At 33.9% G+C, this 23,730-nt stretch overlaps 1 protein-coding gene across 15 annotated transcripts in view; it reads left to right on the top strand.

The window, feature by feature from the left end:
• The window catches only part of RIMS2 (regulating synaptic membrane exocytosis 2), a 451,223-nt gene that overhangs the window by 44,500 nt on the left and 382,993 nt on the right, over nt 1–23,730 (top strand). For 9 of the 15 annotated variants that reach the window (XM_064646980.1, XM_064646989.1, XM_064646998.1 and 6 more), the window contains exons 2-3: nt 17,441–17,473; nt 17,871–17,957. The exons of the other annotated variants lie outside the window; for them this stretch is intronic. In XM_064646980.1, the coding sequence (XP_064503050.1) occupies nt 17,441–17,473; nt 17,871–17,957 (120 nt within the window). The remainder of the gene's footprint in view (nt 1–17,440; nt 17,474–17,870; nt 17,958–23,730) is intronic. 15 annotated transcript variants of the gene reach the window in all.

Genomic DNA, 23,730 nt, shown 5'->3' with positions numbered 1-23,730 from the left:
CCCATTTATGTCTTGAAACCATACACAGTAACAATACAAGACATCACAAAAAGTATTATTAGTGTCAGTAAGTTTGACCACAGTATTGTGGTGCGTGTGTCATCTGTGGCTTATTTAATGTTCATTTTGAATCATAGTCTTCTGGGGTTTTGACAGGCTTTACAGCAAACTAGAAGTCTGAGGCTTCTTTGTTGGTCATTCTATAGTTTTGGATTTAATTAAATGAGATAAAGAGAATTGTCTTTGTTTTTATTTTACATCGTTCCCTCATTTTTAACAATAGATACTAAAGTGCTAATCCCATTCTTTTCTGCAGAGGTTCTTATGTTGTCATCATCAACATAGTATCTTTAGTCTTTCATTCATGCATTAAATGACATGGCTAACATCTGTTACATTTGGTTTGTTCTCTCACATTCTCTCCCTGGGGGAGGAATTTCATGTGCAGTTCGTGGAGTTTGTATTAACATGGAGGGTTTTTTTAAAAATATGTATGTTTCTTAGTGTTCATATTAGAAGAGGTGACACCAGTGCACCTTGCACCTGCAACAAAAGACAGGATGGTTTAGAAGTGCAGTGGAGGATTATTGTAGAAAAGTTGTGTCTCCATTCATGTAGATTAAAAACATTATTTTGTCTGAGGAGTGAAATTGTTGATCATGATCTTTATCTTGGACATGTTGGACACAAGATGCTGAGCATTTTGAAAATAAGAATTAAAAATCAGTACAGAGAATAGAAAAGTAGGCTACAGTACTTACAGTGGAAAAATGTAGATGGGAATTTGATAATGGCTGATGACTTCTTCCTGATGAATTTTGCACTACTGTGGTTGAGATAGGTAATGATAATGGCAGCTGATAAATACAGGCATCCATAAAGATGAAATGGAATCTCCTGACAAGCTAGGAAAGGAGAAAACTGCTGTAGGTGCTGTATGGTAGACCATTGCCAGGAGGAATTCCAAGAGAACTTCTAAATATTTGACTGGTTTAACGGTTTGAGGATATATATGTTCGACAAAATAGACGTACAAACATTTTGAGTGGTCTCTTGTGCCCATTCACTTCTTCTTCAGCTTCCACCAGCTGTTCTTCATTCCTGAGGAGATCTTGTTCAAGTAGTGAAACCCTGTTATCGCTATAAGTGATAAAAATCAGCACATCCGGATGCTAAGCTGGGCTGCAAAGCATTATAGAAAAATTAGGCAAGATTTCTAAAGCTGTGATCAGTGTAACTCTTGTGCTTATTTGCAAAGATATAAATACATTTTATTTATAGAATGCCTTTTTATTGAAATCAAAAGGGCTTGCTATTTTCTCATGAGAACTGTGGAAGACAGCAGAGTACTTCTATCATTGCTTTCTGATCTAAGAGCTTTTTGCAAGTCAGTGTTATTCTGCTGCATTGTGTTAGCAGTGAGAAATATTATGTGTAATTAATTAGGTAGTAATTTTATGTGCTTTTTATAGGTCAGTCTAGAGTGCTTGTATTTTGTACAGAAAACAGGTGGCTTCCATACTTCCATTTTTTAAGTGTTTCTGTTCCAGGTATGGTCTCTTCTTTAAGCTGCATACAAGTCACTGTATACGAGTTCTCCAGAAAGTAAAATAATCCCTTTTCAAATAAGTTGGAAGAATTTGCTATTTTCTCCTTCTGAAGTCCAGTGATTTTGTATTTTTATGGTCTTACTGGTGTTTTTTTGCGCAGTGCTACTGTTTCTTTTCAATGCAGTCAGTGAGATAATATTGCATTTTTTGGGGGGGGGAGGGGAATTGCTTGTATTACAGCTATTATCAGAGATGTTTAAACAAAGTAATTTTAGGCAAACTAAAAAGCTGAATTCTCTAGTTTTAGCTATGCAAACTACAGAAATTTGTTTGATAATTCATGGACAAAATGAACACATAAAACCCCATATATTTTTAAATAACGTTATAAATTTTTACTTAAAAATCATCTATACAGCATACATTTGAAATAACTTTTTTGTGGTGGTACTGCATTAACTTAAAATATGGCTCATGCACAGAATGTAAGCTGTATTTTTTTCAGTGCATGTTGTTATTTATCTTTCTTAAAAAGTTTGACTAAAAAGTACATTGTAACAGAATGTTACATAACTTAATTAACACAATGTTCATTTCAAATATATATCACTTTTCAGTTAGATGACTGTTAATAATCTATAATTAGGACATAAATGATGACATATTAGAGGAGGTGATCAATTGAAAAAGGCTGCATGTTTAGATTCACACAGAAGAAAATTTCTGAGTGCATAGTAAGAGAAGGGAAAAGTGGCTAAGTAGATTTTAAAATCAGAGGAGGGATCATTATGATCTGATTACCTCACATATGTAGTACAATCACATGGAGTAATTATCACATCAAGCTCAAGAACATGAGATTGAAATAGAACATATTTAGAAACACATCCAATATTAACCTAAAAGTTTTACTACTATTATGAGTAAAGTGTTTCAATATTTAAAAAACCTCAACTTCCTCCCCTCTACCTTTCAAACTTCTCTTCCTTGTTTTTCAGTTTATATCAATGCTATTCTTTTATATATGTTAGGAAACAAGTCCAAGCTTCCAAGCCATATGGAACTGGTATTCACTGTGCAGACCAATCTGAATTATTTTCTCATTCACAGCTGCTTTTTCTGCATCAAGATGACAGCTTGCTTCAGTCATAACAGGCCTGGCTACAAACTAATATGTCTACACTTTGGATGATCAAAGGGCTAGAGTGCCAAAGTGGAAGAGAAAACGAACCAATTCACAGTGAAAATGCCTTTTAAAGTGTCTAGGTCCTGTGCACATAGAAATTGATAAGATTGAAATCAAGATATTGATTTTATCACTTTTCCAATGAGGTTAAAAAATCCTGAACTCAGCTCTCACATATCTCCAGTTGTCATGTCCTTTTTTAATATCTTTTCTGAACTCTTTAATAGTGATGGTCATTTTTCGGCCCTTTTTTGCTGTACATTGTTTGGAAAGGAAGATTTAAGTAAAGTTTTGTATTATTATATACACTTTTCATGAATTTTGGGATTCAGCTTAGCTACTTATGTCCTTCTTATAGCTGTTGTCTCTTAAAGGGAAAAAGAAGTGTATTATTTTCTATATGAAAAAATTGAGACTGTAAAGTAAGGCTCAGTTTCAAGATGTGTTGTTTCTGCAGCTGTGACAAGCATGTCCATGTCTCTGTGCATCTTCTCTTCTTCATCGGGCTCACTTCTTCAAGTAAGAATTCAGCTGGGACTAAGAACACTGAGATCTTGGGGGAATAGTTAAGTTAAAAAAAAAAGTAAAAGAAAAAGTTAAATAAGAAAGAATGTGGAATGTTTAATACAGGCAAGCAGTGCCACAGACAGGCCTCAAAGGGCTATGACAGATGAACCTTCTCTGTTTTTGTGGAGTAGGGATCATCTCTATTAGTAAAAAACCATTGTGCTTTCCAAGACTCTGTTGCCCAAAAGTATTAAACAGTTTTAAATTTTTTTTATTGGTTAATACAAATGTTTTTGGAAAGAGCATTTAGTACCTACAGAAGACTATTGCATTTTTTTTCAGAAATGGGAATAGAAAAATTTCAAAATTGGTCACAGACATTCTATACCTTGTTTTGATCTAGAAGGTCAAGACTAGACTTTGTAATAATGGTTATATTCAGATCAAATGATCTGAATAGACAGAGCTTTAGAAAGTAGTTTTCTGTTTCTATTGGCTGAATTCTAATTTTAATTAACTGAGATTTTAAGATCACCTGTAAAATTCTGACTTTAAATGTATTTGTAAGTCACAAAGTAATAATAAAATTACTAATTTGTTAGGTCTCATTCTAAGCTATTCTAAAAGTTCAGAAAATCTGATGGAATGTCTTTTCTGGATACACTCTTCTAGAACACTAGAAAAACGCAAACACAGCATCTCCTTTTAAAAAGTGGGGGTGGCATGAGTGGTAGAAGAGCCAGAGTATTAGCAGTGAATCAGCCTACTCTAATTGCAAGAAAAACAGTGGAAGAAATAATCCAAAGTCTTGTAGGTATGTAGAAGATAAAAAAAGAAATGAATAGCAGTCAATGTGGATTTATCAAGAACAAATCATGCAAAAAAAATCTAATTTAATTCTGTAATAGATATCAGCTTCTGTAGACAGAGAAGTGTCAATAGATAACATATCTTGACTTCAGGAAGGCTTTAATATCATCTTGAAAAACATAAGCAAGCTGGGGCTCGTGATACAGAGAAACCTACTGTAGAATAGTAATATGTACCCAGGAGTAATGAGCCAGAAAGTTTTACTTATAATCTACGGATGGTTTTCTGTCTAAACAGAAAGATGTACCAAATGAAACTTTGCTGAAGTTGTCAAGCCCATTCATTAATGTTCAGAATGATCGAATAGAGTGCACTTACAAGCATGTTACAAGACAGTTTTAAATGATTTTGAGAAGTTAGAGATATGATCTAAAATTACTGAATGATATTCAACAAGAATATTATTCAGTAAGTACTAAGCTTACATGTAATCATACATTTAAATTGAAATCACCTACTGACTGGGTAGCAAATCCCAAGTGCAGTATCTAGGCTCTAAACTGCTGAACATGAACTTTAATTGCCCGTTATGGAAAGAGTATTTGCCATCACAGGTTGCATAAACATTACAATGTCCTACAAAACTGTGAAGCAATTATTCGGTTCTAATGAACATCACTGAATGCCCATCTGGAAAGCGTCTATTTTTGAAAATTGCAACTCAAAATAGCAGTGGATAAGTTGACAGCAGTCCAGGTGAGACCTCTAGAAAACATGCTATGAGAAGATGCTGAACACATTTGATGTGCTTTAGGACAGAATACTGGGAGGAACTTCAGGATTCCCAAAGAAATGAAAGAGTGTTGGTCTTCGTGCCCAGAGTAGATGATGGGACAAGAATTACTGAGCTTAACTTGCAGTTTGGGAGATTCAAGCAAGATAGAAGTTCTAATTTATTAGACATTAAGCTATTTAATGCACTGTTGTCACATTTGCCTCACACAACTGAGTGTACTGAACTTGTGCTTGGGATAGACAGGGACTAATGAGGATAACCATGACTGAAACATAGTAAACTCATCTTTCCATCATTAATTTCTGCAATTTTGAAAAGTCTACTCCTTGTGCTGATTTTGGGTAGATTTTTCATGCATGAAGTACACTTTTTTCTCTCACTCTCTCTTTAAGCAAAAGTGCATATACCTCTTTCCTCAGAAGAAAGGTGTGTGTATATTCTTTACAAAAAAGCAGGATAAAAATTCACATTTATGAACTTGAGCATCACTTTTAAACTTGTTTTCTTTAGATTGCCTTTACCTCTCATTTATACTGCTAGTGTAGGTATAATAAAATACTGAATTTACAAAATTTAATTTCATACTCCCAATTAGAAATTGATACTGGTGTTGTAGCTCTGCAAAATGTGTTAAGTAGTGAGTTTTTCAAAGATGTTTAGCATGTGCTACATTTTAAATCATAGGACTATTGTTTGAGCTGGTTTTGATGTCACTTTGTGTTTACTAATTATCATTTATATTTAGTGTCTTCATGAATGGCAGTTCAGTTCATTTTAAATGTACCCTAATTACAAACAGACACGAATGAATGCTTGTAATTAGCTAGGAATGAGAACAATGAGTGTCTGCATTACAATAAAGGCTTCGGAGTTAAATGATCATCCAAAGCTGCTGTGCAGAATTCCGTTATTAAACATTTAGAACTTCTGTTCAGAGAAGAGTTTGAATAACATATGTTTATGAAGAATGATGCTCACAAAGTAAGTGTTTCTATAGGTAGCATTCTGTTTATGCCTCTAGTACAGATGTAGTTTTGCTGAGGGAGGAATATGAGACGTGAGGGACCTGAAGGTTTTTTTTTCTATCTCTGTGTTCCCACACACTACAGGTGCCTTTAACCTATTATGGCCAATCCCAAACTTCTGGAATCCCAGACTGATCACTCTTACAAAGAAGTAGTGAGTGTTCCAGATAAAAAGCATCTCAGGGAGAGGGTTCTGGGTTCTTAATTGGTTCCTAAGTTTACTCCCGGGAAGCAGAAAACAAAGGGGACAAACTTCAGATTCTACTTTTTAATGTCATTCGAGAGACATTGCATCCTTTCAGGAAGTTTAGGTATTGAATCAACATCAAAATGCTAACTGTTGAGAGAATACTGTATTTTTAATTAAAGCATAATGTTTAATTGTACCCTTAAAATTTTCACTGTATTTGGTGAAAAGGTTTAGAGGTTACCAGCCTAGACACTTGAGTTTGTGTCTGACTGTTGAAAGATTTTTTTTGAAGACTGACTAGGAAATTTAATATTAGTAAAAATATAGAAAAAAGTGAAGTCAGACGGAAAACTGTAAGATTGTTACAGTTTCAATGATACTGTATTTGATTTTAGAAATCTATGTTAAAAATAATCACACAATCGAAGTTTTCAGTCATTCTGGGAGAGCATTTTGATTTTTCAGAAATGTATGTAATACTTTCAGGAACCCCTATGATGTATTTTTGAACCAGAAGAAGGAGGAAAAAAAATGTTTCAACAACTTCTGTTGGTTTAAACTATAATTTATGTAAGATCTCAGGGCTTAGTTAGTTTGCTCAGAGGAATAGTTATGTGTGAGTAGTTGTCTTATGAAACCCAATAAAAGAAGTTTAAATAAACACAGAATTTGTTAAAGAGCAGTACAGTTTTTGCTTGATTTTGCTCTCACATTTTTGGAGTCCAGAGTTCTTTCCTGGAGCCTATTTAGAGAGTAGATGTTTTACTTTCACTGAACAAAGGGGAAGAATAGTTACACAGATCAGATTTGCATATAATTCTTAATTCTGGAGTGTTAAATTTAAGTCTTTTTTTTCACTGGTTGTTAAACCAATTTGCTGAATAACCTGTAAAAAGACACTGAAGGAAACTAACACCCAAAGTGAAAATAAATGTGTGATGTCGCTACAGTTTTGAAATTCAGTACAGCCTGATTCATCAACCTGCATTGTACTCTGAAATGTCAAATCCATTGGACCCAAAACAACAAGATTTTTGTAGGCTCAGTAAAACCACAACTCCCTCGACCAGTAAATGTCTCAGATTCAGGCACTGGCCACTGGAGAGAATCATGTGTGACAGGAGTTAATGAAAATTAATCAAAATTATTATTATAGCTTAATGATTAATATAGTTTTAGCTTTTAAAACTATTGGCATTTTCAGCCAAGACAAGATATTTTGGAGAGGCTAAGAAATTTTGATCAGAGGCCCTTCCATCTTAGACTGAAAGAAATAATTTTAATTAATTTTTATAGCAGATCATTGAAATGCTTTTACGCTTCTGCTTAGTTGGGCACAAATTGTGCAATTTGTGATATGGAAACTATCTGAAAGAATTTTAATTCTGGGCCCAAAAAAATAAAAAGTGTTAAAGATTAATTTCACCAACGTGTCCTGCAAAAGTTTTTTGGTTTTGGTTTTTTTTTTTTTTTTTTTTTTTTTTTTTTTTTTGTAGGTGTTATTTCTTTAGGTACTATTTTTTGAATATCAGTTTTAAAACCTTTAAAGCTGGAGTTTTTAAGTGTAGAGAGTGGAATGTATGCAAATTTGTCAGTAGTTTCAGATCTGGTTGTACTCATAGAATTGGATTATGTTTGTCTCCTGAGCCTAAAGCCTGCTCACTAGAGCAAGGACAACACTCCAGTTTGATTGGCATCTGCGAGACAGCTCTCGAATCACTCTGGTCACTCTCTGTGAATACATCTGTACAACATAAGAAATAAAAATGTGCACAAAAAAATATCAACTTAAATAAACTCCTCAAACTAGGAGAGCCTTATTCAGGCAATGAGTACAAGGCAAGGGCATGCAGAAAAAGAATCAGAAAAAAAATCTAGAAAAAATTGGTGGGTTCCAAGTATTATTATCTAACTTTAGTTCACTTTAAAATAAAGGTGAAAATAGCAAACAAACCCAATGGAGTACTGATAAAAAGAGACATGTAGACAGAAATAGCAAAGCATCCTGAAAAAAGATACACTGAAATATTTTATTTCTTAGGGGAACATTGATTCAGGCTTATAAAACCAAGGGAAAAGAACATTTCTACTATTGTGAACTGTATTACTATAGATAGTCATGCAGACATTTTATAATAATATTTTATATATGGTTCTTGCTCTTCTATGCATCAAATGAATCAGGAGACAACATCTGTTTTTAGAGAAAACCACTTGTGCTTTCTTTCAGTAGCATGTAAACTGAGCATTGTATTTACCTCAATTGTCTCATTTAGTCAGAGATACTACATCACAAATAGATGAGATTATATCACAGCAATTTCCAATGATTTTCAGATATAAACTAATACATTCTGTAGAATATGTGGATAGAAATTCAAAGTGATCTAAAAGTATTCCCATTTATACTTTTATTCAACAAAGTATATTTTAAGGAAAAAACAGTATTTTATGTTTTATTCTCACAGAAGAGTTCTTATTAATAGTATAATACAATAATAATATATTATCTAATATTATATAATATGTAATAAATAATATATGATAGTATAATATAGAAATTATTCCCTCAGGAAATACTAAATAAAATTTATTTAATAATATTAAACTCTCAAGATTTATATGAACAGCAACAGCAAATCAGCAAAATTCAATGATTTCTTCATAAACTGACTATTTGAAAGCATTGTCACAAAATTTGTATGGAACAATAGACTCTACATTACTGTTGTATTTCTCATTTATTTTTCTTTTCCTGCTTTTTCATTACCTGTTTAATTCTTAGATTCTAATCTTGTTTTCGTAGGAGAAGTTGTGTTCTTTTTTCCTATTTTTCATGCGCTTTAGTAAGCCAGGCCGACAGAGGAAGTATTTGTATGCCAATACCCCTGTCTTTTATACAATAGTGATCCAGAGCTTCTTGTGTGAGGAGGTGCAGGACATAAGTCTGCCCCAGAAAGGGGCTCTCTGTAAGGCTGCTTTTGAAGAGAACAAGAACAAATTTGTGATATTTGTGATATTTGTTGTTTGAGTTCCTGTTGTATGGTCTGTAAGTAGTCCTTCTCTAGGATTGCTGCAGTCTGGAAGAAATTTGAATTCATTTCATGCAAATAAATGTCTGAGAAAAACTAACTTATTGTCTGCTGTGTAGTTTTTAAGCATTTCAGTATATATGTTTTTCACCTGGTGGATGACAATAATAGATAGATAGATAATAATGTTATAAAATTGTTATTTAACAGGCAAAATAACATATCAAATCCAAAGTAATTACCAATGCATTTAAATTAATTACAGAGTTAAAATGAATTTTTATTTAAGTCACCTGCTAGCAGATGAGCCTGGGGTTACATATTTCACTGTAGCAGCTGGTGACAGTACAAGCATCTGTGAAAGCACTTTCTGCAGGAGGTGCTTGGAATGCCATCTACTGTTGAAGAAGTAAAAAACCAACCCAAAAGCAATGCAAAACCCTTAGGAAAAACTGCCTTTTTTAGTGATTTATTCTGAAATGACACTCTACTTACATTGTACATCTATACATTTATTACTTGTCAGGCCATCCTTTTTGCAGAATATTTGAAATATATTATGTAGAATTCAAATAATGTTCTGAAAAAGTCCTAATTGTGCTTGATTACAGTATCTGAGCTTTTGTATCAATTTTAAAATTAGGCTTTCTGCTTTGTTTTATTAATTCCCTGAGAATTTCAGTTATTTGCAAAACAGTGTGAAGCATAAGTAAAAAATAAAGTCTCTTCTTTGCAATACAAAATCAATAGAAATTACATTTAGTAAGGAAAGTTGTGATCCAAACAGTGAAATAAATATCCCTTAAAAATCCTTATTATTATAATTTTCATTTAAAATATTTAAACTTTTTCCTGGAAAAAAAATTGCCTTTTTTGGATGCTTTTTAAGAAAAACAACCATAGGACAACAACTAATATGGTATTTGATTATCTGTTACTGAAATTCATTGTGGTAAAATTGTGTTTGGAGGTTAGAGACCTACTCAAGTTTGAGTAGTCTTGTACACCTGTATGTTACGTTGGGGTATATTTAGACATATGTTATTACTATAATAATGGTAAATGTTTGCATTTTGGTTACGAATAAGATGATATAATTCACAGTCATCTTGTTACAGTCATCCTCATTTCCAGAAGTAAATGATGGCTCACTGTAATGCAGCTATTGTGGTGTGTTTCACACATCCCTGTAGGCAAGACTGTAAAACCTTTTCTTTTTCTCTTTACACGAATGATACAAGATTACAGTGGCAGACCTAAGATCTACTTCAGCACTCCTATGGAGAAACCTGGCTTTTTAAAAAATACCATGAGCTGTAAGACTATTTTTCTTAATGATTGTATTGGAGGAAAATTTTCTTTCCAGTTGACAGTTTGTTAAACTGTTCTTAAAAGTATAGGAAAATACACAAGCAAACCCAAGATCTGGCTAACTTCAAACTAACAACAATAAGAAAGTAAAAGATTATTGGAATGTTCTTCAGTTTTATTTAAAAATAGATACATTTAAATGAATTCTATCTGTCAAAAATTAATCTTTGTTAGGAGTTTGGGTTGTAGTAGTATCTGTAACTTAAACATTTTGCAACCAAATCTCACCTCAGATTTGCTATAAGGCCCCCATAATTACACAGAATTGCGTTTAGTAAGAAATGTTATGTGACAGTTTGACAATTTTGCCTCTGTTCCAACTTGGAAAATGAAAGTCCAGTATTTTTTTTCTGATTTGATGCCTGCTATCTCAGGTTGATTTTTTTTTTTTTAATTCTGCATAAATCATCTGCCTGAAATGTCCACATATCTACAGGATTTGGGAGAGTAACACTTATTAAATTGGAGAGAAAAAATTAAATCCAAGTAAAACTATTTTGCGCCCCCCAATAAACTGAAATATGCATGTGCTTAAAACTCAACCAGCTAAAAATATCCTGAGTAAAGGCAGTTGCTGATTATCTGGAGGCCTTGAAGAAGTGTCAGGGTCCCATGTGAGGCTTTTCAGCCTGTTTATAGTATATATAGTATATGGTGTATATAATTTTTGTGTTTCCAAATTTTTGTACGTGCCTCATTCCCTCAGCAGACACAAGTGGGAAGCAGCTGGCATATTCCACATGGCAACAAATTATAAGGTTGATGGCTTACAAATTCTGGCTTAGAAATTCCCACTTACTCTGTGATAACCAAAATAATCTTTTGCTTGCTAATTATAGAAAAAAGCTGCAGTAGCCCATTTTAAACTATGTGGTAGATTTGGACAAACACTGTATTTTTAATATTGAACTTTTAGTATCACCTCCCTGGTCTAGGCCTCCTGCTTGCAATTTTGGATAACCTTCAAAAGAGATCATTGATCCATGAATTAATTATTGGAACTATATGTAATATAATGGCCACCTTTCAGTGTAGTACTTATTTAATATTACAGTTGTACTACAGTAATTTTCTCATGTGCTGATTTGTGAGTTTGACACTCATTTTTATGGTTTTACTATCAACACCATAACAAACACTAAGGAAAAAGTCTGGCCAAGTTAGGAAATGTGTGAGAAGTGAGGGAGCTTTTATTTGTAGAACACAGTGTCCCTATCTCTTACTCCAGAAACAAATGATAGGAAATATTTTTGCCCTGAAGAGTTCATATCCTAAGATAAGCAGTGTCTGATTTTTTTTGCTGGATTTGAATTAATCAAAACATGCTGTCAGTGTATTCAGTTTTACAGTTGAAAGTACAGGGCTGTTGAGCACTATGTTCTTGGTTGCAGTGAACCACATTTTAGTATATATTTTATAGAAATATCGGTGTCAAAATTTCGCTCTGAGAGTTGTTTGTCTGAAACATTAGATAAAACTATCCCACTTCTAATTATCATCTAAATGTTGGAGTAGTCTTAATCTTACAGAATTTGTTATGTTTGTGGGTGATGTTTATCTGAGGTTCATTCAGGGAGCTCATTCAGCCTAGATTATTGTACAGGAGAATGTATGTGCTTGTCTATGACGTGTGTATGGTGCTTTCTTATTGTTTGTCTTGTATCTTTAAGATAACTTCAGTTTGGACTTCAGGGATGTTTAACCTCTTCAGCTTGGAGTTAGATAGGTTTTAAATTTATTCTGTGTAACAGGTATTGTTTCTAGCCCAGGTAGCCAACTTTACTTTCTTGTTCACTAATAACAAATGTTCTTCAATAGCCTCTCTGCTGCTGATCTTGGAGGTGTTTTTGTGGAAACTGCTGGTACTTTTGTAACAAACAGAACAAAATTAGTCAGGAAAATCACTTGCATACATTTTCAGGAAAATATTCCTTTGGAAAGACATTACTTTATTGTCCAAAATATGATCATTCTCAATTCAAATACCTATACTCTCTGAATTAATACAAAACTTGGAGCAGTCATATAAAATAAAGACTTTTAATTTTGATCAAAAATAGATAAGCTGCATATTCTAAGGTATATGTTCTTATAGCCTCGATAGGATAATCAATGCAGAGAATCAATTCAGTTAATATGTAAATATTTTACAGTTGTGCAATTGACATGGATTTATGTTTGACCTTATCTCTCTTTTCTTGGAGTTAAACATACTTATATAATTTGACTTAATTAATCTCATAGAGTTGCACTCTTTCAAGAAAATAGTTGATTGTACCTGTATTTGACTATATCTGTTGACTGTTTTGTCAAGAGTGGGTGCAGGCAAAGTTATATATTGGGCATGTGTCACATGTCTTGACTTCCAACGTGGGACTGTAGTCACTGCAGTCACTGCAACTAATCTTTTTTTTTTTTTTTTTTTTTGGCATTTGGTGCAGGGCGTATAATTGAAATACTGTTACAAAGATTTAGAAAAAGAAAAGTAAAAATCTAAGAAAATGAATCAACGGACCTTTAATTCTAAGAGAGAGTGGTGGAAACCTTAGAATGTGGCTGGAGCTGATGATCTTATCCCTTTTTCAGTTCAGACCCTAGTTTGACGAAGGGAATGGGCAACCCCACAAGGGTTTGAATATAGTTATGCACTGAATGTCATATTTTGGTGAGAAAGAATGGGAGCCACGCGTAAGGGAGAGGGAAGGGAGGTTAGAGTTTTATTGTTTCTTTAAGTCCTATTTTATTTTCAGTGCCATTTTCCAGGGTGTAAGTTTAAGGGGAGGAAGTTATTGTATATTAAGAAATATTGGTGATGGGAAATACTTTTAGAGATTATGATGTTTGTATACTTTGAGAATGGGAATATCTAAGTTGCAGAGAAAGCCAGTTACATACATTCATTAAAATCTTTTCACTAGTTTTCCATTAAGAAGACAGTTGTGAATTACCAAAAGATTTTGGAATAGTTCATATCTACTTATAACTTTTTATTCCTGCATATCAGATCTCCTTGTCCTTGTAGGTCCATGGATGGCAAAATTGTGAATCTTGAGTGTTGTTGCATTAGATATAGATATTAAGACGTTTATGCCTGCCAAGGATGACTGATTCCGAAATTTGGATTTCCCCAAACTTCATTTGAGAAGAGCTAGATACCTGTTTTATTTCAGATATCTAGGAGGTGTACAGTGTGTTTTAAGGGTCATTTTCATGGATTGAGGCACCTGAATTCTGCCCCCATGTTTTTGTGGCTATACATCCAAGTATGTAAAAGTACAGATGAGCTCTGGTAACAGAGTGCTCGTTAATTTACCTGTGTGCAACACATCTTTTGGAAAGAATGTTTTATGGTTTTGACATAGTAGATTTTAGAGAGAAGCTTTTATTGGTGGCAGTAGATTGAAAAATAGAAAGGTATTATGAGTTTAAAGGAATAAGAATAATTTTTATGGTGATGTTTTCATTACTTTGTCTCCTGCTTCCATTTTTCTTGTTCTCCTCCCTCTTCTTTCTGTTCTCTTCTTCTATTCATTCTCTGTGCTGGTGGGAATAGCCTTAATCTTTGAGGAAATTTTTAGTAGGTGGAGAAGATCTAACATCAAAAAGTGTTCATGAGACTTGAAATCTAACTTAACAATTCTAGATACTGGAAAAGATCAAAGGGATCTGGCACTGGCACTGTGTAGACTTACAGAGGAACACGGGAGTAATGGTGCTGTGTATGTTTTGAGGGCAGAGATTCCTGATAACAAAGTGCAAGGTGTAAAAATTCCTGTTGGCAAGTAGAAAAATCCTGGCTTGTTTTCAAGTGAAAGAGTGTATGCAGTTATGATCTATGCAAACAAAAAAACTGTGACAAAAGCTTCAGACTCCTCTAACATTTTAGAATAAGTGGTAAAATATTTAATATTCTGCACTGTTAGAATACATTGTCTGTCACTGTTGATCCGACACATTGTCTGCAGCCTCTTGTTGGTTTTAGTAAACAGATATCGATCAGAGTTTGTTTTTAATGAATGATGAGAACTGGCATTGTTCTCGGCAGAGTTTTGAGCAAATAGAGTTGAAAAGACATAAGAAGGTAAAATGAAGGCAGGTAGTCTGGAAGAAGCAGAATGTGGTCATTCTACTTGGGGTCTTTCAGTTGGTCTGTTGAGAAAATGGAGGTTTGGGATTTTTCCAACCTGGCGATACACTTCTTTTAAGCAATTATTAGTTTCTGATCTTTGAAAGGAGGGGAGAAATCATTGCATAAATATGGGACTACACAATCCAGTGAAAGAAGTTCTTGTAACCAAAGGAAATAAGTTGTATGTGTATATGTAGACAGGGTTCAAGTATCTGGAGTCTCTTCAGCCCTTTTCTGTCTGGAAAAAATATTTAAACCACAGCAGTGTTAAAAATACATTCTGTGTGTTTTATCTAATAAATCATTATTTCTATCAGTTACTACAACTTCTAATTTCATCTGAATGAAGAGTCTTTTGGAAAGAAAGCAGAAGAAATTAGTCTGTGGTTTTCTGATTTAGCTTCAGAATCTCTCTCCATTTTCTGACCTTGAAAGATAAATACCTGGGCTGTACACCTGAAAGGTTCAGGCTTGTTGATCCACAAGGTCAATATTTGTTCAATTTCATATGGTAGAATGTATTAAATAGATTTTTTTGTAATTTCTTTTCAAACTGTAATTTGCCTTCCATGCTTGTTATAAAGTCAAGGAAGATCATTGCCTAATCCAGGGACTGAAGGATGTATGGAGAGTGCTCAAGGAATGCGTCACTGTTATATAATAATGGAAGCTCTTGTCCTCACATAACTGCAGTGTTGGAAAGTGTATAGTGAATGAGACAGAGAATTGTGGGAGGAGAAAAGATTAATTTATAAGAGAGATATTTTGAATTGTAGGGTCAAAATATATACTGGCTTAAAACAGCATGTTCCTATAAAATGCTGAGAAAATAATTTTAAATGCAGGTTTTCAAAGTGTCTGCTTTTGGACAATGTGTTTTATTTAATGGTGCAAAACTAAAAACTGATTGTAAGATTTTCAAAAATACCAAGGGTTTGCAGCTGCATTTGAAGTCGTCATATATATACTATTATGTAAAGATTCTAGATCCTGTTGAAAAAAAATACCAAAATTTCAAACTACACACTTAGAATTAGTGTGCAGTATTACAATTTTGATGTTACACTATTCTGATCTCAGTTCTACGTGTGAAGAAATATTAACCATGATCAGTACCCAAAGGAAAGCTGTTGGTTGCAATCTGATCATGTGAAGGGCTCAGATTTCCTTTATTTACTTCAACAGAAAAATTCACAATGAAGAAATAACTTAAAAGTTCGCAGTTAGTTTGTTTGGAAGTCATATACGGAGAGGAATATAAGGATTAGTGGTATATTCAGTCTTCTTTGTCCAGTTGTCAGAAAGATCAAATTTACGGTGTTTAGTTCTATGTATGTGACTTAGGAGCTTTGAATTATTGTCTGAGAGTGTTTCCTTCTCACAGCTGACCATATAGAGCTGCAAGGCTATAATTTTGGGGGATCTAAATTAAAAGTCCTGGCCTACATAGTGAAAAAGTATGAAAAGGCTTTGATTCCCTGCCCTTCCCACTCCTCCAGCTTTGAATTTCTATGTTGGAAAACTAGTGTGGATTCTCTTGATTAAAGACAATATTATGATTAAGATGCATGGTAGAGTGGAATTGCAACTGCATGAGAAATTTTTATTTTCACATTTTTTATTTCTTTGGAATATACCTGCTTGTTTTTGTGGGATTGTTTGTTTACTTATTTGTTTGCTTTGTTTTGGTATTGGAACATTTCTTTGTATAAAATTTCTAACATGCTGAAGAGGCAAAACCATGCTTGAAGACATTTTACTGTGTGTTGAATGTTCAGTTTTCCTTTTGTATAGGAAAAGTTTTGGAAAGATTTTAGTATTTCTTATCATCCATTTATTTAGTTCTTGTTTAGTCACTGAATCCTGTTTATAGAGATATTCCCTGTGGTATCATATAGTGAAGGAGATGTGGAGCTATTTTGATGAGCTTTAATTTTCTGTGCAACCCTAAGAATCCACCTAAATTACAAGCCTGCACTTCCTGTTAAATTAGGTGAGAGTATTCTCTTTAGAGACATTCAGAATATCTATTTAGGAGCATTTTGGGGTTTTTTTAACACACAGGGAAAGTAGATCCTAACTTAATATTAAGACCAATACCTGCAATTTGAGGATATAAATATTTCTGTGAGTATATGTCTCTATTCTTGGGTTTGGTTTAGAATATCACCTTGATCACTCAAGTTAAAGCATGTATTTCAGATGGAATGTTTTCCTAAATGCAATACTAAACAGGCCTACTGTGTGTATTGTCTACTTATTTCTTTAAGCAAGTCCTAGTAAAGTTCACTCAAGAGTAAAATTCCCTGGTTTTCCTTCCTTAGTTTTTAGAGTTACATTGTCTGCAGGTCTTGATATCACTTAGTTTAATAAATGTAGTGGAGATTTTCCTTTAATCTATTAGTTTAGGATATTTCGTTTTAAATGGCATGTTACATGTTACAAATTCACCTTGAACTATGATAGGCAGTTCAGTTGTAAATAAAAATAAAAAAAATAGATTGTAGTTTACATAATCAAAGCACCTTCCTCTGCATTTATAGCTGAATGTATTCCTGGAAATGTTTTAACATGATATTGTGTACAAAGAATTGAAAGTCAGTTATAGAACATTACCAATTTAATTTTGCAACTATAAGTTTCCTATACTTGGCATTCTCAATTTTTAATCCTAAATGCAAACAAGTCCAGAGTACAATTTAATGTAAACATAAACAAATATTAAAGAAAATCCTTTTAACTCAAAGTGGGAACTTCCCCCAGCCCATTTAATACAGATTTTAGAACTTTAGGGTCGTTGTTTTACAACACGTTGCACTCAGTTGTGCAAACTTATCTTTTTAGGGTCAAAGAAGAGCAAAAACCACAGTCGACACAGTAAGTAAAATATCTGAAAGATGCAATAGGCTTGACTTTTCTACCTTTGCCATGTTCTGCTCTCTGCACCTTTGATGGTATTAGCTTTCACTGATACCTGATAGGCTGCAGGTAGTTTGTCATCTGCTTCCTGACTGGCTTGTAAGAGAGCTGCCTGCAGCTTCTTACTCCATCCACATGTTAGCTGGATGTAGGTTCTTGCTGCCTGCTTGTGAACTGGTGAATTGTAAAACTTTACTTCCCTTACATCCTTAGTGGCTGACTTAGTTCTGCAGCTAACATTCCCATTGGCTCTAGCTTTTCCGCCTGTGTATTTCTAATAGTGTTGAATAAGAAAACATTTAAACTAGTGTGGTTTTGTTGGTTATTCAGTCACATTATTTGCTTGTTTAAACAGGTGGTTTCCCTTTAGTGGGATCACTGAGCTGGTAAATAACGTTCTCCAACCACAGCAAAAACAGCAAAATGAAAAGGAGCCCCAGACGTAAGTAAGCTGCTCTCTGTAGACTAAGTAATGTCTGTATAGCATTAGAACATACTGGAGAGTATGTTTGAAGTAATTGCCATTTAGAACACTCAGCTGAGGGCATTTTATAAGGTGAACACCATTTGCTTTCCAACCCTCATTTGCAAAGGGAAAACCAAAAATCAGGTTTTACTCTCCTTATCAGTAACATAAGAGATTACATCAGAGTATACTTGAAGGAGTTACTGCTGCTTCGTTTGTCTTTTTTTCTGCAAATGTTCCATATATGAAGCTCCCAGTGAAGTGATGTGTTTTCTGTGCATGAAGAGCTGGAATGATAAGACATAGTATTATGTATAGCATGTCTATGCACATGCATGGTATTTGTGATATTGTTTATGCATAGAATGCTATATGAATATACATAATATGTATGAAGAAATTTCCAAGGACCAGGAAAATGTCCTTTCATTTTTTTCATGCTTTTAAAATATCTGTAAAGTTTCAGAACTTTAGCAGATATAAGGTGAAATCTTGGGTCAGTTAAGAGGCCAGTATTTCATCCACAGACCTTGTATTGTTAAGTCATTACTTTTTTTGCTATTTGAAAATTTTAAGATTTAACAGAAACTGGCAAAGCTAGGATATTCAGTCTTAGAGTAGAACTTAAAGCACTGAGCTGAAAATATTCCTTTCATAAAGACAACCCAAAAAATATTTATTATTCTAAATTTTCAAATTCTTAAAATGTTACTTCTGATATTATTTAAGCTTTAAACAGTTAAGTTGCTGTTTTTCCTTTCTTCTAAAGGTGAATGCTTTGTAAGTTCACATGGTAAAAGAAATGTTTGCTTTTGAACTTGTGCACAATTGGTTTAAAGCTTGCATAAAACTTGTTAATTATTTTCCAAGCAGAATCAGTTTTAGTTTGTTTTTTAATATGTATATTTAAGTGGGCCTTCATACTTGTGGGTCATGAAAGCTATGATATCGTCGTGGGTTAAAAAGGGTTTCCCCCTGGAGTTGGAAAGTGGTTAATTATAAATTGGAAATTGGATTTTTGGGGCTCCCAAACCGTGACAGATATGCTTTTTGAATACACAGTAAGAAATTGTCAAAAATTAAAATGGGAAAATAGGACTCAAAATTGATATTCTGTAAAACAGTGTATTATTCTGAGCTCTGTTTCTGATATTCTCATTTAAGTTCTTATAAAATTGTATATCATATGGATAGTGAATATTTTCTTTATTGGTTATTGTTAGATACTGGCAATATTACATTTTGTTCACAACACTTCAGTACCTCCTTTGTATTCCCGGTTTCCTTAACTCAGCAAAGTTTGTTCTACTTGTACATATGAAGCATATCGCTTTCAAGAAACCAAAAATACTATAAAGGCAGTGTAAACAGTTAAGTTACAGATGACAAAAACTATTTATAAATGGTTACTGTTATTATGGAAGAATTTTTTTTGAACAGTGATCTCTTTGGGAACTGGCTTTTTTCAGTGTTTTTATTATGTAATTAACAAATTAACTAATTTGTGTACTCAATGAACTTGCAGATAGCATAAGACTGGGAGAAGAGTAACATCTAATGGGAGGACTATATTAAAAATTATCCTTAAAAACCAAAGCTATGGTTATGATGTGATGATGCCATTCAAAAGCATAAATGCAAAGTGGTGTAGTTATGTAGGGGTGGTTTATATGGTTGACACAGGATTAAGGAAAATGGTGTAGGGAGGTATTCTTTGGCAGAGAATCAGGGAGCCATTATAGTATGTAAGTTGAGCAGTAGCCAGTATTGTTAAAGAGATTATTGTCATACAGGAATGTGCAGACAGTAGCCAGGAAGCACCATGCAGAAGTTGCCACACTGCTAAGCTTTGCTAAGATCTCACCTGGAATGGCATGCCCTTCTTCGGACAACATTCTTCAAAAGTTAAGTGAAGAAGATGAAATTCAGTGGAGAGTAATAAGAATGAATAATTAAATGTCTATAAACATATGTATTAAGAAAGAATCAAACACATGAGGTGATTGAGCCTCCTGAAGAGGAAATCCAAGGGGATGAAGGATGGACAAATCTTTAATTACGCAGAATGTTGCTGAAACATGAAAGGAAATAATCTCTTCTCCATGCCTCTGGTGGTGCAGGAGAAAGGAGTAGGCTGAAGTTGTCTTAGGGAGAATTGAGCTTGATAGGGAAAACCTTTCATGGAGAGAAAACTTGCTTGCTTAAAAAGTTTGTCTAGGACTTGTGTGGAAGTCGTGAAAATCTTAAGGAGCACGTTTGACAAATCTGGTAGAAGAGATAAAAGTGTATCTGGTCCTATGCTAGGACAAGAGAATGGACTAAGTGACTTTTGAATGTGTCTTAGAAAGACACTTTTGAAAGACACTTTTGAAAGTGTCTTCCAGCACTGCTTATTTGTGGTAATTTCATTAATTTATTAATGATCAGGATTTATTTTTGTGATTATTGTAAACTCGCAGGGAGAAAATTGAACAGAAATGCTAATGATGTAACTTTTCAATTTTATTTCTTTTTCTGACTAATGACTTGCAGAGAACTGTTGTACCTGGGAACACTGTGGGACACGGGGTAGGAGAACAGATGTATGAAGAAATTTTTATCACTATCCATACATATTGGGGCATTTTCCACTTGAAATCACTGTCAGTATCTGAGTCTGTAATGGATTTCAAAATGTGTCTGACTGTCCACTTTTGCTGATGAAAATACTTGTCTACAGTGATTCTGGGTAGGACAAAATGTGGTGGGAGGAGGCAGAAAAGGAATCAGTAGTGTCTGAAAACATAAGGTATCATGTTAAAATTTCAGTTTTGTTCTGGAGAAAGTATTTTTGAAAAACCATTGACCAAGTATCCTTATGGGCAGAGGCAGGGTTAGTCTGACACTTTTGGACATGAATTCTATACTGTAAAATCACAGGATAGTTGAGGTTGGAAGAGACCTCTGGAGGTCATCCTGTCCAACCCACCTTCTCAGGCTGGGTCACCTAGGGCCAGTTGTTTAGATGCATTTTGAATATCTCCAGGAATGGGGACTCTAGAACCTCTGTGGGTAAGAGATAGATGTGCTAGTGCTAGAGTGAAAAGTGTTTCCTTCTGTTAAGAGGGAATCTCCTGTGCTTCAGTTTGTGCCTATTGCCTCTGATCCTGTCACTGGACACTGCTGAAAAGAGCCTGATTCCATTCTCTTTGCACCCTTGCTCCAGGTATTTGTATTTACTGATATGATCCCCTCCCTGAACTTTTTCTTCTCTAGGCTAAACAGTTCAAGCTCTCTGTCTGTCCTCATGTGAGAGATGCTTCAGTCTCTTCACCATCTTTTTGGCCTTTTGCTGGGCTGTCTCCAGTATGTCCACGTCTCTCTCAAACTGGGGAGCCCAGAAGTGGACACAGAATCCTAGGTTTGACCTCATCAGTGCTGAATAAAGGGAAGGATCTCATTGTTCTTCGTTAGGATTTGGTGGTCTTGTGTCTAAGGGTTTGACTTGGAGTTTATATTTTTTTTTTGCATGAATTCTGGAACATTATGTAATGGTATTAGGCTCCAATCAAAAGAAAGGGATTCCCATGCTAGGAGGCACTAAAGATTCAGCCAGTGTAATATTGTGTATTGGCAGTGCCCAGCAATGAATATCTGAGAACACACATAAGGAGAGGGTTATGCACAGACTAATTCCGATACAGGTATTTTAGTGGCTTCCTGAGGCAATGTCTGCATGCATATTGCTGCATTTATTTCATGGCCACTAGGAATCTAATTGCCATCACTATTTTCAGGCCCATTTTAAACCTATTTATATTTTTGGCTTTAGAACTTGGTGAAAATGAATTCTACAATTTAATTATCTGCTATATCGAGGAGTTGTCACCCTTTGTTTGCTTTCAACCTACTTCCTGATATTTTCATTGGGAAGTGCTAGTCTTGTGTTATGTAATTCCTTATATACTTTGTCTATACTATGTATAACATTCACACATTTCTATTACATTCTGTGCAGTCTATTATATTTCATTCATTATCCCTTCAAGATGCAGAGTCAGCTTCTGTGAAAGGCACTCTATGCTTTTGGTCATCCTTATTGCCTTTTAAAAACCCTAATAGATCTTTCTGAATTGAGGGTGATCAGTGTTCCTCACAGTATTAGATATGAGAGTTCTGTGAATTTATACAGTGGTTTAGGAAAGAAAGTTTCTAAAGTTTGCTGCTTAAAGATATCCAACTATTGAAAAGATTGAAAAGTTTTTTCCCTTTTCCCGTGAACATTTTTGTTTATTTTCAGGCTGGAAGTTTAGTTACTCGTTAAGAACTGTAAGAGATTGATCATTGACGTTGACAGCAGAAATTGAGCCTCTTTTCTTGTGTTGATAGTTATGAGAACATTATTAATAAACAGTGGAATGTTTATATCAATAGAATAGTAGAATGTCAATATCAAAAGTCATTAAGCATAATGCTTTTTGTGTCTAAACTATTTCAAAATAAATAGAACAAAATATTTCATCACCTTTTTTGTTCTTTCACTAGACTAATTCTAGGAGAGATCAAAAAACGCATTGCTTAGCACAACATTGGGATTTTTGGTGCTAAAAATGTCTTTTCAATAAATAAATATTTACATGTGTTTCTGGAAGTTATGTTGTCACTACAAGGAAATGAAGATCAAAAATTATTGTAAAATGATACCAAGTAAAACCTTTTTCTACAGATTTTTTGTAAACTACATTAATTTTTCTACTGGTAGACCACACCTGTAAAACAGTAAAATTTTCAATAAAATACCTTTTCCTGTAGTCTTGAAGAGACAGATTTTTTAAAAAAATTGAATTCCATAAGCAACTGTAAATGAAAGGAATCATCTTTCAAAAATGCTTGATTTTTACATTTTTACTCCTTTGGTATTTGGAATGTCAAGTAATACCAAGTTTTCACAGTAGTCTCTGTGATCACACACATAGTTTTGTTAACATGCTCTGTTCTGTTGGTATAAAATCACTGTAGATATAATGAAAGTATATCTACAGTAATTTCAGTATTTAAATGTATGTACTGTAAAGAACAGACTGTATTTACAGAGAAGACAGTGTCATTATTCCAAATCTCCTTTAAGACATTGGTGCATAACGTTGCATAAAAGACCAGAATAAATTTCAAAATGCAATACATACAACATTTTTTTTAATTTATGATGCAAATTCAGTCTTACTAGTCCCCAAATTCAGCATTTGATAAGTAGATTCTTTGGTTAGATATGTTATTTTCTTCATGCAATTAGACTTGTCTGATAAGGAAATGTTACTGGATACTTTAGTCACTGTCTGAATTAAAGCAATCTTTGAAATAGATTGCTCCAATCTCTAATGAATTCTTGTTAAAATAGATTGTCATTTCTGAAATAGTTAACATAAATCAGTGGTTCATGGTTTTCGTATTCTAAATTTACTACATACAGAATACTTCTGCCAACCACTAGGTAGTTTTAAATGTCTTCAAATTATCTACCCCACATGTGATAGCAAGCCCACATCAACAATTATTTAATACAGTTTACACTATTACAGTCAGTGGGTTTATTTGCAGTCTTTGCAATTCCTGTTTGGAAAGTTTTTTAACAGAACCTGTTGAAAATAACACACTCCACTTGAAGATGTACTTTTCTGAACAAGAAAAATAGGTCTCTGCAGCCAATAGACTTGTGAAATTGGAGTAATGAGAAGACTAACACTCTATAGTGTTTATTTTCTTGGGCAGT

Source organism: Pseudopipra pipra, chromosome 1 (genome assembly GCF_036250125.1).
Source record: "Pseudopipra pipra isolate bDixPip1 chromosome 1, bDixPip1.hap1, whole genome shotgun sequence".
Classification (NCBI taxonomy): Eukaryota; Metazoa; Chordata; class Aves; order Passeriformes; family Pipridae; genus Pseudopipra; species Pseudopipra pipra.
This window is presented reverse-complemented; position numbering and strand designations above follow the sequence as displayed.